Source organism: Protopterus annectens, chromosome 7.part0 (assembly GCF_019279795.1).
Source record: "Protopterus annectens isolate FY-2018-M chromosome 7.part0, PAN1.0, whole genome shotgun sequence".
Taxonomy (NCBI): domain Eukaryota; kingdom Metazoa; phylum Chordata; order Ceratodontiformes; family Protopteridae; genus Protopterus; species Protopterus annectens.
This window is the reverse complement of record NC_056739.1, coordinates 1,723,106,687-1,723,120,768: the sequence shown is the minus strand read 5'-3', so window position 1 is coordinate 1,723,120,768 and position 14,082 is coordinate 1,723,106,687. Positions and strand designations below refer to the sequence as shown.

At 39.1% G+C, this 14,082-nt stretch overlaps 1 protein-coding gene across 1 annotated transcript in view; it reads left to right on the top strand.

The window, feature by feature from the left end:
• Positions 1-14,082, top strand: part of LOC122806187 (acylamino-acid-releasing enzyme-like) — a 1,918,826-nt gene that overhangs the window by 973,074 nt on the left and 931,670 nt on the right. The window contains exons 17-18 of the mRNA XM_044076421.1: positions 8,575-8,658; positions 8,797-8,877. Coding sequence (XP_043932356.1) covers positions 8,575-8,658; positions 8,797-8,877 — 165 coding nt within the window. The remainder of the gene's footprint in view (positions 1-8,574; positions 8,659-8,796; positions 8,878-14,082) is intronic.

Genomic DNA, 14,082 nt, shown 5'->3' with positions numbered 1-14,082 from the left:
TATGACAAAGAGAACGTGTACAAGAAAAAAAGACAATGCAGTCCATAAAGATAGGCATCCCTGCTTGTTCTGAAAGTAGGAGACAGCATTTTGTTAAACAGTTAAGATCCACCAATCACTTTCCTTACTATTCAGAAGAGGCATATATGGTTACTACCTGGCCCACTTTATGTAGGACAATCCCTGTTTAGGTAGTTCCATCCTGTGAAAGGGCATCAGAAATTACAAACTTTTGATATTTTTGTAGAAGAAATATTTTCTAACTTTACTTTTATTGCTGCATTAAACAGTTCTGTATCTGAAACACCTCAATGTAACATGAAGTGACAGAAGCAATGCAAATTCTACAAACATTAACTTCTATTTTGACAAAAAAGTGAAGTCTGTTCCTTTGCATTAGTTATGGACAAAGTTTGTGAGGCAAAATGTTATGCTTGTTGATAAACTTTTCCCTCTTTGTAAAGGTGGCAGCCCTTGATGAATCTTCCATAAAACAGACATAAATGGTCTAATGAAAATTATGCATGGTGAAGAAAAAATAGGTTCATATTTTCTTTGCCCATCTGCAAGTACTTCCTTTGTTATCAGTTTATTCATGTAATTCATGTAACTAAAAACATGGCAGTTAAAATTTCACTTCTTAATTAGATGTTATCCTAAAGAGCCTCGCAAAGTGGCTAACATAAATTGCAAAAGCTGGATGTGATGTTGTCAGTGTTGCCTTTATTCTCACTTATGGGTCGAATCCGATGTGTCAGATCCGTCTCGGCCATTTCTCAAGCTCGAGGTCTTCAGCAAAGCAAATGGGCCTCATTCTTTACCCATAATGCATTCCCTTAGTTACCTCCGATCTTGTTTGCCGTGCAACGAAAAGGTTTTGTCAGCTACAGCTCTGGGCTAAGTACAGACTTTTTTCACTATTTTATTTTAGTATAAAGTTATCTATCTCTGTAGTTTTTAACCCCTTTGAATTACTTCCTTATTTTACTTCTTTACCCAGCTCTTTCCCTCATAGACGTCCATTTAAATTAGAGGGCGCCCAGGAACATCCTTTTTAGTTAGAGTATGTTCCTTACTTTATCTTATATATTTTCTTATCTTCTTCTTTCCCCTTTTATATATATAAAAAAAAACAACTTAGTAGTAGTAGTATATTTCTATGTTTTCATCTGAGTTTAGAGTCTTTATATTACTGCTTGTGTCAAAACTCCCTTGGAGTGCGAAATTTCATTGGCATCGACTACTTCCACTGAACTTAGACACAGGGGCCGACCTCCCTCTATTGAGAAGATTTCTTATTGGCTCTCTTCTCCACTATTAGCTACATCAAGGTCACCTACCTTGTCCACTAGGTTTACCAGGGGTCTGTCTGATAAAGACGTGGATAAGGTCATAGAGACTTTTGAAGACAACCGCTTTTGCCAAGCTTCTTTTGGATCTGAGCCTAAAGGAATTGGGTCAGACTCAAACCCCCTCTTCTGTTACAGTTCGCCCTCCAATCTGTCCCCCTGCTTTGGAAGCTGAAGATTCCCTTATCCAGGTTGTGTCGGTGTCAGGTCCAGGACCCATTTCTTCCTCAGATCCGACATCTGCCCCAAGTGCCTCCATACCTTTGGAGAAGGAGATCTCTGGGAGCCAGTACTCCCCTATCAGGTCTGTGAAGACTTTTCGGATCTCTTCAGATCCGACCATGCCTCTGGGGCCTCTGCACAGGTGAGTTTGGCTCCTACCTCTGTTTCGGAGCTACTCTCTTCTGCTCAGAAGATTCCTTCGGCTCCGACAACATTTGTCAGATCTTGGGACTTCTTTGGAGTGGGGAGGGTCTGCTTTCAAAGCAATGAGGAGGGCTTTGACTACTTCTCAGTCTGGGGCACAATCTTTTTCGGTTCTTCCTCCCTCTTCAGGCGAGGTGTTGTTGTCTTCTCACAGGCCCTCTCCACAGGTCCACAGAGATGTTAGGCCTCAAGATGTACCTCAGGGTACTGCCCCCTTTTCTGAAACCTCTCCAGTGCATCCCACTGAAGAGGTCCCTAGGAAGAGGACATGCAAGAGGAAGCATCTTGACTCACCGGAAGAGTCTGTCACATCTGACACCGACCTCGATGAAGCAGAAGAGTCCCCATGATCGCCTCCTGAAGATGTCTAAGGAGTCGGTCATCCTGAAGGCCTTTGCGTCTCACCCATCAACTTCTTGGGTTATGCCTCCTTTCAACGAGCTAGTCAAATTAATCTCACGAAAGGCATGGGAGACCCCAGACACCATAGACCCTACTCCTAGGAGGCCAAATAAATACATCACTGCACTAAAAGAAAAACATTTCTAACAAAAGGTATAGGGGTTGATTCCATGGTTGCGGCGGCAGCCACTAGAAAAGAATTCTCTGAGATGAATACCTCTAACCATCCTCCTAATATGGACTTTAGGACTAGGATAGGTATGGGAAGCACGTCTTCTCATTAGTGACCTTTGCTTTTGGTCTCTGAATTATCAATTCATAACAATTAATAATATTGTTTGTGAGCTTTCCGGGTCCTGTTGTGCTGGACTACGTTACTTCTTGGTTTAATTTGGTCTTTTTTTGGTTTTATTGGGTTTTTTGTCATGGCAGAAGGAACGGAAAGTGAAAACTTTGTGCAAACACCTGTTTTGCTTAGAGATGATCCGGAGAAGGCTCCGGTTACTCGTGGAGAATTTAGCCAAATTTTAGTGTTACTTACACAGTTAACTAACTCCATGAATGAACGGAACTTGGTCTCGTCTATGGATCTACCTGGTAATCAGTTGCAAATGGTTGATTCCTCTGGAAGGCGCGTTAGTTCGCGTACGCATAGTGCAAGTTCAAATGGATTGAATAATGGCCTTGTTAATATTCCTACTAATTCTGCTACAGACAACAATGGTGTGATTAAAACTACAACCAAAGCTACGTCTAGTTTTGTGAGTAGCGAGCAGCGGCAGAATTTTGACTTTAGTGCATGGACTTTGCATCAATTTTCATTTAAACAAGGTACTGTAAACTATGATATTTCTCGGAATATTGAAGCTGATTTTAATGACTTTAAAGAAAGACTTTACACATATAAAAATAACCAAATGGAAATTGATTATTTAAAAGAATGTATTAATGTGCAAAGGGTGCCTAAAGGTCTGCGTTTTTTTAAATTTCCTAATAATGTGCAGACAGGTACTACATTGTATGATCAACGTTGTGTTATTTTTAATAAGGCTGGTATTGAAATGTATGGTTTGTGAATATGAAAGAAAAGATGAAAGATTATTAAAGGACCTGAATTCTTTGAATGATAGGTTTCTTAAGGATAGTAAATTTCCCAGTTTTAAAAGGGATTATGATAACATTTTTACAGAGGTTGATCAACATTGTATGAGGGTATTAAACCGTAAAATAAGGAAATTGGAACGTGATTTAATTGAATATAAGGAAGGGAGGGCTTTTCCTCTCCCTACTACAAAACGATGGAAGAATAATGATAAAGATCAAGTTTTTGTTAATAGGGGTGAAAGAACTAGGTTTGATAATTATGAACCTCTGGGTGCAGATACACTAAGGAGAAGTGAAAGGATTGCTGAAAAAAACAGAAAACAGTCTGTGCAGGATTTTCAGCAACCCCCGAGAAGGGGGAAGGGACGGGGATACCAGCAGAACAGCTGGAATCAACCGCAGGACTAAATAATGATGTAGAAATTATCCCATTAGTGCATTGTCAATTAGATGAAAAACAGGTAGTGTATAGAATGAACAACTTTACTATTTTTAATTTTACAGAATGTGAAATAACAAATAGTTATTTTGATTTATTTTCCAGAGGTTTTCATTTTGTTCCAGCGAAACCTTTTCATGTAACAAATATTTTGATTGATTTGAAACTCTTTGTTAGACAATTAAATTTGAGTTTGTTTTTTAAAGGTCAAGAATATTCATCCAGTGGCCTGACAAGGAAGAGCACGTTTATTCCCCCCATACACCCTTCTTTGAAAGTATTTGGAACTCTTGTAGAAAGAGACATTAGGAAGATAGAGCAAGGAAATCATACTGTGTCTGTGATAAATCTCTCTGAGGACGAACTCACCCTTATAGAATTACTTAAACAGGAGGGTGTTAGAGTGATGAAACCAGACGGGGGGGGGGGGGCGCAGTTATAATGTACACTGTTGATTATGAATCAAATATACATAATATGTTACAGGATATAGAACAGTACGAATTAATATCCAAAAATGAAATAAATATAGCTTATGCTAAGATTAATTATCAAATATTGTTACAAAAGGTGATTAATGAGCAATTATATAACTATCTGCATGTTGAGAAGCCAAAAATAGCCCAGATCTTTGGTATCCCTAAAACACACAAATCCTTGGACCCACTAAAATTTAGACCCATTGTAGCCGGGTTTGGTAGTATAACTGAACCATTATCTAAGTTTATTGATTTTTCCTTGAAGCACTTTGTAACAAATATAACACATATTTGTAGAGGTTCTTGGGAATTCTTAAAAAGTATTGACCAGAAATTATTCGGAGAAAAAATCTTGATGGTTACAGTGGACGTAGTGGAACTTTTCCCAAGTATTCCACACCAAATGGGTTTGGAGTGGTTTGGGTATATATTGACAGCAGAAACTGGCCTTAGTTCTAAGGTTATTAATCTCTTACTAGAACTAATGGAAATTGTACTGGACAATAATTTCATTCATTTCAATGGCGAATTTTATCGCCAAAAAAAAGGAGTAGCCATGGGGTCTCATTGTGCTTCTTTGTATGCTAATATTGTTTTGTACTATTGGGAAAAGGAATATGTGTTTGCAAGTAAATGGTTCAAAGACATTTTGCATTATAGAAGGTTTTTGGATGATATTTGTATTTTATGGAAGGGTAATGAGCAGAATTTGGTTGATTTTTTGTTGTATATTAATAACATGACCACATTTTTGAAATTTACTCACAAAATAGATAAGAATGAATTACACTACCTGGATGTGACTTTATATAAGGACTACATTAATCAATGTTTTCAATCAAAATTATATAGGAAAGCATCTTATTCTAATTCATACCTGCACTTTCTAAGTGGACATCCCTATTATCAAAAGAAAGGTATAGTAAAGGGGCAACTAATAAGGGGATCTCGGATGTCTAGTACCCTGGAGGCCTTTTATGAAGAAATTGAAACTTTAAAAGGTTTCTTTCTTGAGAAGGGGTATCCAATTGCCCTTATTAATGAAATGATTCAGTAGGTTAGTAAAGAGAGGGATAGACTGTATTTTTTTCTTGTTAGGAACTGGTTTGAAAAATGAGTCTCAAAAAACAACTAAAGATGTCTCTAAGCTAAGAAATAGTTTTATGTACACATTTGCAGCTAATTCAGATAAAGTTGCACAAGTTATTTTTAGGTATTGGCCTGTTCTTAGTTTACAGGAAGACATAAAACCTTATGTTCCATCTTGCCCTCACTTTGTCAGGAAGAGGGATATGAATTTAAAAGAATTGCTGGAGGCCAAGCAAGATATGAAACAGGATAGAACAAGAAAGAAGCTTGGAACTTTCCCTTGTGGGAATTGTAGACAATGCCATGCTATGTTAAATGGGGGGATGTTACATTTACCCTCTAGGAAATTCAGGTACAAACCTTTGAAATACTACAATTGTGGGGCGAAAGGTGTGCTATATTTAGGGTTTTGTGAGGCTTGTAAAGGGTTTTATGTGGGTAAAACCGAGCGAATTTTTAGAAGAAGAGTATACGAGCATTTTAATGATATCACCAACCATAAGGAAAGCAATGCTTTTTATAAACACTCCTTGATTTGTGAAAATATGCGTATAAAATTTATTATACTTGAACAAATTGCACCAGATGTTAGAGGTGGTAGCTGGGAAACTAGATTGGAATATCGGGAATTATTCTGACAGTTGAAACTTGATGCCAGTAAGTTTCCTGGCATGAATGAAAATATTAACATAAATAGTGTTTTAAAAATGAGGCAAGCTAGATTGTAATAATCTAAAATTTTAATATTTAGTTTTGCCAACTAATGAAAGTTCATTTTTTATGATAGTTTTTATATATATTGTGTTAAGTTTTTAGAAATGAAAGTGTTTATACTTTGTATTTAATATCTATGTATTTTATTTTATAAATTGGTTCAATTAATGGGGTCATGTGATTTTGTAAAGAGTATAAATTAATAGAAGTGGAGCAGTATTTGTTTCACCTTGATAAAGCTCGGTAGTAGCTGAGCGAAAGCACTTGGTTATATTTTTTATTGCATTCAGCATCGTTAACTGGATTTAATAAAGGCTTTACTATTAAGCTGCGTTTGTGTTGGTATTTGCCACGCAAAGGGACTTGAAAATAATATTGTTTGTGAGCTTTCCGGGTCCTGTTGTGCTGGACTACGTTACTTCTCTGAATTATCTCACTCACTTCACTAGACTGCAGAGGGATCTGATTAAAGAATTATCATACTCCCTCCAAGGGGCTGTACCTGATGCAGTGGCAGAGAAAGTCACTGCTCAGCTTGCTACCTTGAATTCAGTTTTTAACTCGTCCATGAGACACATTTCTTATGCAGTAGATGGAATGAGTAGGGCAGCAGTCTCAGGTATCTCTCTTAGGAGGCAGGCCTGAATGCATCTTTGCAATTTTGCAGAGCCCTTCAAGTCGTCCTTCATTAAAACCCCTTTTGACAGCTCCTCTCTTTTTGGGTCAAAAGTGAAGGAAACGCTCACCAGGTGTGAACAAGAGGGAAAGAACTTGTCTGCTGTTGGAGTGCATTCTTCCACTCCTACTAGACCCTTTCCCAAGGGTCAAAAGGGTATTGAGAAAATTTGGTTCAGAAAAATCTCAGAGGTCTTACCAAGCCACACAAGGTGAGAGTTCCCCCAGAGGCAGCGGGGGAAACAATAACAGAAGACGCCACCCTCGTGGCAGAGGAGGACCGCAAAACCAAGGCTCCAGAGAATCTTTCTTTGGGAGACCTTTCCAGCACTCCTGAAGGAGTGCCCGATTGTTCGCCTCTGGAGGCAGTCTGGGATGATTGTCCTTGCACCAAGAAACCTGGCTAAAGATAACAAATGACACATGGGTGCAGGACATAATATCCAGAGGATACATCATCCCCTTCTCTCTTCCTATCCCCAGAAACAAAGTGGTTCCAAATGTTCCACCCAGTCAAAAGGAACAAGCAAATATAGAAATTCGAAAGATGCTACAGAAAGAGTCATCCAAGAAGTCCCCACAGACTAGAGAGGATCTGGAACTTGCTGAAAATTATTTTTAGTTCCAAAGAGAACAGGGGACTGGAGGCCCATTTTGGATTTCAGCAATTTGAACAATTCAGTAAAGAAGACCAAGTTCTGGATGGTGACACTGCAGTCAATACTTCCATTTCAGGAAAAAGACAATTGGATGTGCTCTGTAGACCTTCAGGATGCATACATGCATGCCAGGAAAAAAAATGCAATATGTAGTATGTGGTTGGCCCTGCCAGGAAAAAAAAATGCAATATGTATATCTGAATGACCCTGCTGGAAAAAAAAAAAAAAGTCAGAAGAACCCATTTTTTTTTTTTTCACACTTTCTTGAACTCTCTGCTGTCACTGTGGTCTGTGGATTAGTTTTCAATTAGCAGTAATAAAATTCATGCACACCTCTGAAGAAGACTCCACTGCCACTTCTCACTCTCGCTTGTTGCTTTACCCAATGCAAAGAGCAGGAAGAGATCGTGAGAGCAATAGGACTAATCAAGTACATGGCTGCTGACTAAACAATCCAATCGGACTCAGATCCCTGCAGTCTCTAGTTAATCCGGACTGTTTTTAAAGCAGTCCGGCAATGGTGTGTTTTTTTTTTGTTTTTTTTTTTGTTTTGTTTTTTTTTTTTTTTTTTGTTAAAGCGGCACTCGAGCACGTATGCGCACTGCTCCGAGTTTCATAAATACTCAGTACGAGCTGCCCAGCTGTGCCCCCTCATGATCTGTGCCCTAGGCGAATACCTAAGCCTTAATGGTGGTGCTGGCCCTGTAAATATGCAATATAATGCAATTTTTTTTTACTGAAGGATAACTCTGAAACAATGTGAAAAAATATATACTTTTATGGAGACTGCAGTGAATACATGAAAGTCACTGATGCCAAACTCAGTAAGTAAATGAATGAATGTGACTGTGTTGTTTAGGAGGAAGCAGGCTGTTTGTTAACTATGACTGATTACCCTTTTCACAGATCACTGCACATGGGACAAAGCACATGACTTTATTATAAACTTTCTGTGTTCCAGAGCAGAAGTAAGCTGACCTTTAGGTGGAAGGTGTGTATTTAATAACATGAAATCTTAAAGTTGATGGCATACTTTTCTGGCAGCTGCTCATAGAAGTGATATGTTTGTATTCCATGTAATTGAGATGTTTTTCTCCGTATGATAATAGAGTTCACCTAAGAATTGATAGCTCCTGATATATGGGTAGTATTGATTCTCTATGCTCTCTCTCTCTAGTGACAGCTGGAACTTCTATTCATTTCTCGTTGTTCTTTCATCTTGTATATTTTTTTTACAGCCTGTTTGGATTATGAAGTTATTCTTCTCAAGCCAAAGACTGCCAGAGAATGTAATAAGTTTCCATTTGTGGTATGGCCTCATGGTAAGTAATTTTGATTTATTTTCCCTGCAGGTCTCAGAATTCCTGACATACAATATGCAAGTGCACAGTTTTACTTATACACTGAGCTTGCTGAAATAAGAAAATAAAGAAGTGCATTGTTTTCTTTCCTTTGTGCAGGAGGCCCACATTCTGTGTTTGTGTCCGAGTGGTCATTTTTCCCTGCTCTACTTTGTCAACTGGGTTTTGCTGTCCTGTTAGGTAGGTATGGTGTCTAGTGTAGAAATGTAGCATTGAACTAGTTACATTTTACAAAGGTTTTATGCCAGTCTGTATTGCTTATAAATCAGATCTGTCCTTAAAAACATCTTTAGTTGAATCCTGATTTTTACAAATGTTAGTTATCAATGGCAGGCATCAACATTTTGTTAATGTTACATTACGCATAAAATAAGTGCAAGTTACCATACTTTTTGTTTCCATCTGTGAAAACTCTACCATAATTGTTTGCTGTTTGCCTCTTTGATTTTGACTTCTTTCTGTAATGTCTGTGTAAGTGCTTTGTGCAGAGGTTAAAACATAACTACAGTGGTCGTCAGGGTCCCTGTTCTCCTTTAAGCAAAGATGTGCATAGCCTCCACTGTATTTATTCAAGTACTGGATGGTCTGTCAAATTTCATATGGCTTTTCTGTATTTAGTCCTTATAAGATTCTGTGACATCTTTGCTGAATCAGTTAATCCTCTGTAGAGTTATTCTTTGAAGATCACTAAAGAGCAACACTAATATTGAAACTGACAGTTCATTAGTATCAGATAAACTTTGACCATCCTCTGAAATCACAAAAAATGTCCACTGTAATATTCTTTTCATTGGCTAGTTAAGGTCTTAATCTATTACCAGAATCCTAAAAGCATGGTCAGTTAAGGTGGTACATCACAAGTCTTGTTCTGAGTCTTTAAATGCTTTATCTAGTCTGGATATCCAGTTTAGAGAAAAAATTATTGCTACTTCTGCTTCAGTTTGTCTCTCCATTTCTGTTGAGTTGCATCCAGCTCTTGTAGCAACCTGATGAAGAGCTAAAATCATTAACAGAATTTACTAGGCAAACAAGGAATGGAAGTAGATTGATAGACCATATTGCAAATGAATTGCACACTTTTTACCTACAGACAATTTACAGTCACCAGTCCACCTACCACATGCGTTTTGGATATGGGAGGAAATGAAAGTACGGGAAGTACTAAGTGAAAACCCATGCAAACACAGGGAGAATATAAAAACCCCATACAGAAGGGACACCAGCTGAGGACTCAACCAGAGAAGTTCTTGCTGTAAAACAACAGTGCAACTCACTGCACCAGTGTGATGTCCACTATAGTCATAGAAATTGCAGCATGCTTACAAAATGTCTATTCCTTAATCTTTAGTTTCTTATAAATCCAACTTTATTGGTAATATATCATGTGGATGTAGAATTTTAGATTTCTCCAGGTCAGTTGTTTCACATTCTAACTTGAAAAAAATGGGGTGGCAGTTGTGTTCTCTGTATTTATTCATGACAGATGCAGCTTAATTTCTTGGAATAGCTTGACATCTGAGAATATTCACTCCCTTTGGTGTCATCCATGTTTCCATAATCCTGCATCAAGTGAAGTATTTGAGCAGGAATTAAAAGTTTCATTCAAGGTCCTTTTTCCCCAAAGTGCCATGAGAAAATATGGTTTAACCGTGAGATTTTTGTTTCTGCCTAAAGCCTTGCCATCAACTATTCTTATCTAAGGTAACTCAGGAATTCTTGAAAGTTCCATACCATTTCATTGCTTTACTCCAGTATCCTGAAGGGTGATTCTTGGGGAAGAATGTACTTTCTGTTTTACTTTGTGAATTGCTGTACCAAAACATCTAAGGCTTTTGTGGCACAGTATATGTTCTATATTTTAAAATAACTGGAACTACTTTTGGAAGTGCTCTCTAAAACTGAACGTAAGGCTAAGTTTTGATAAGTCTTTTCATAACTGACTGCAGCTGATGGTGGTGTAGTCCTGAGAACACAGACAGCTTCATAGATTTTTCACATCACACATCTTCCTTCAGCAATATCAATTGGAACCGTCTGTGGCTTTGGGTATGTAGACATGTCCTTCCATTTCTCTGTGCAGTATTCATTACAGTAGGGATCCTCTGCCAAGGGTGTCCTGATGTCTGGCCAGTATACCAAAGCCTTTAGGTTGCTTTAAGGTATGGTGTACATCATGCGTATACTCCGTGCATAGCAGAGGGCATAAAGGTGAAATCTGGACGTACCATCCTCAGAAATTCTTTGCTGCCAGTCTGACTGCCATCTCTTGATCATTGGTCTGAACACCCATTCTGTTGCTGGTTTACCAAGCCATTTCAGGTAAGTGCTCCATTTTTTTATCTTATCTTTTTCTTTTGTATTGTTGGTTGTGGGGTTTCATGTCATCTAAGAAGGGTAGTTGCCAGTGTGGGAGACAGATTCCCCATAAAGATCATCACAAGTAGTGCTTATTTTGTCTCGGCACTTCCCACGACCATACATCCTGCTTAATTTGTCAGGCCTTTGTTCCTAAGAATCTCCATAGTTGGCTTTCTTCTTTGGGCTTGTATTTGGAGAACCAGCGTCTTAAGTTTAAAGACATGATGGAAGGAACTTTCCGATCTGAGGGACAGCCATCCGGGAAGAAGAAGGCCAAGAAGTCTAGGTCTGATTCTTCTGCTATGCAACCTCACTGGACATCTCTCCCAAGGCCAATGAAAGCCTGGAAGATTGCCTGGATCTGCTGTTGGATTATTCCGCGACGATCATTTCAGAGGCCGGTATGGATCCAGCCTTACGCATCTCCTTGGAGGTCTTGCAGATGTCTGCTTCTGACATTCAGGGGAAACTGTGGCTGATTATTTCTGAGGGGGTAATTTTGCACATAAATTATTAAAATTAGAAAGTAGGCTTATTTTGAATTATAAAACTTTAGCACCTATGGGTTTAAACTTGGCAATTAATCTTAATGTATGAATTCATGACTATGTGTTTGTATGACCATGGTTGTGGCTCTTAAGGGCTAATTGATTCTGTAATTGTGATGTATTATTCAATTGAAAATTTTGTATATAATAATGGCATGGTAGTGTTGAAAATTTTTCCTCTGAAGGCATTTAAGCAGAGGTACCAGAATGCTATTAAATTACCTTGCAGTTTGCTGGCTACTCCATTGTGTTTTTTTGGGCCTAAGGATGTTCCTCAGATTTTGGTCAGAGAGGAAGTTCCGACTACTATTATTGAATGCTCTCCAGGGTTGGAGCCTTCTAATATTTATAAGGCAGACGTCCCCTTGAAGAAAAAGCAAAAAATGAAGCATATTTCTCCAGCTCTTAAGGACATGCATAGTGAATGGCAGAATTTCACTCAGGGAATGTTTAGTACTTTGATGGCTTTGAAATCTCCTCATAGAGTCTCTGTTCCAGCTTCCCCTTGGTCCTCCACTCCTCTTAAAAGACACAGGGAACAGGATTCTTCTGAGGAGGAGGTGGATTCAGATGAGGAATCACTTGCTTATTAATTTCAGATTCCCTCTCCTTTAGTCTATGTGTCTGAGGAAAAGGAATCTATTAGTCCAGACGCTTCTTTCAAGGAAATTTCTTTTGGGCACACAATCTCTAGAATGATGGAGTTTTTTTAAATGGGATAGTACCCAGGTTTCTGAGGTACAAAAGAGGTATTATGAGCTTCTGCAGATGGACTGTCCTAGGCCTTCTTGTGTTCCTCCTGTTTTGGCTGCTTTATTAGAAGCTTTTTATACTGTACCTGAGGCCCTTGATTCCTGGCCCCTTGCTCAAAGAAACCCGATAGGTTTTATAGGGTGCCTGAGTACTGTAAATTTCTATAAAGGTGTCCTTCTGCTGACTCTTCTGTGGTGTCTGTGATATCAGACACACCATCTCAGTTGCTGCCTTCTACTAAGCTACTTCCTTCTGATAAAGACAGCAGAACTATGGAAAGACTAGGTAAGAAGGTTTATACTTCTGCTATGTTAGCATTTAGGTCTCTCAATTATCAGACCTATATGTCCAGATACATTTTGTCTCTTCTTTCCCAGGGCTGTCAGGTAATTTCTGATCTCCCAGACTTTGAGGGGAAGACTTCTGCTGTTTCCCTGTTAGGGACCTTGTCCCAGGTGGCTTGCCATTCCATTAAGTGTAGTTATGATGCAGCAGATGCTTCTTCTAGGGCTGCTGCCTTTGGTTCTGTGATGAGACAATATACCTGACTTAAGCTTCAACCTTTGTCTGATGATATTAAGAATAAGTTGATGAATGCTCCTCTGGACATCACACACCTATTTGGTGAAGCTGCTGCTGGTTTGTTTAAGCCTGTTCAGGATAAGGGCAAGGCCTTGCAGGAATTTAAAACATGTTTTTGTTTCTCCTGTGCTTAAATTTGAGAGAAATTACCCAATAAACCAGGCTCTGTTTGTAAGCAGTCTTGCCCTCCCCCGAAGGGTAAGAAGGGTGGGAAGTGGCTCCATCTAACAAAGCTACCAAATTTCTGTGCCACAGAAGTCTCCTTTTCCTGACAAACCAGGTGCTGCCTGACTTTCCTGTACTTCTCAGCCACATTCCTCTTTCTCTTCATCGTTCCCTTTCTCTTCCTGTTTAAAGACATGATGGAAGGAACTTTCTGATCTGAGGGACAGCCATCCTGTTTGGTTAAAGATTACTCGGGATTCTTGGGTTCTGTCCATTATCTGCCTTGAGTATTTCATGGTCTGGAAATCTCTTCCCCCTTTTATGGTCATTCCTCAGCCCCCTCAGGAGAAGTTGCTCTTTTTTCCAGGGGAGCTTTGTGATCTCTTGACTCAGAGGACTATGCAGGAAGTTCCAGCTTCCCAGAGGGGGAAGGGGTTTTACTCCAGAATGCTTTTGGTGCCCAAGAAAGGACAGTTGGGAGACCTATTCTGGACTTCTCTCATCTAAACACTTTTCTGAAGGTCCTCTCTTTTCATATGTTGTCTCTTCAGACTTTGTTCCCTCTTCTGCTTCCTCAGCCTTATCTGGTGTCTCTGGACCTCAAGGATGCTTTTCTTCATATCCTGATTCATCCCTTTCTCAGGAAGTTTTTATGTTTCTCTGCTGCTTCCTGCCATTTTCTGTTCTCTGCTTTGCCCTTTGACCTTTCGACTGCCCCAAGGATATTCACCAAATGCCTCACTCCTCTTGATTGCTTTTTACAGGTTAAGGGGGATCCAAGTCTTTCCCCTACTTGGATGACCTCCTGTTTCAGGTGTCCTCTCCAGAGACTTTGTTGTAAAATCTTCATTTTGCCGTCTCCCTTCTGCAGGGCCTGGTGTTCACTATAAATTTCAGAAAGTCTTTTCTGTCTCCATCTCAGGATCATGTCTTTCTGGGGTGCAGGATCCAGACTGATCCTATGCTAGCATCCCTGCTT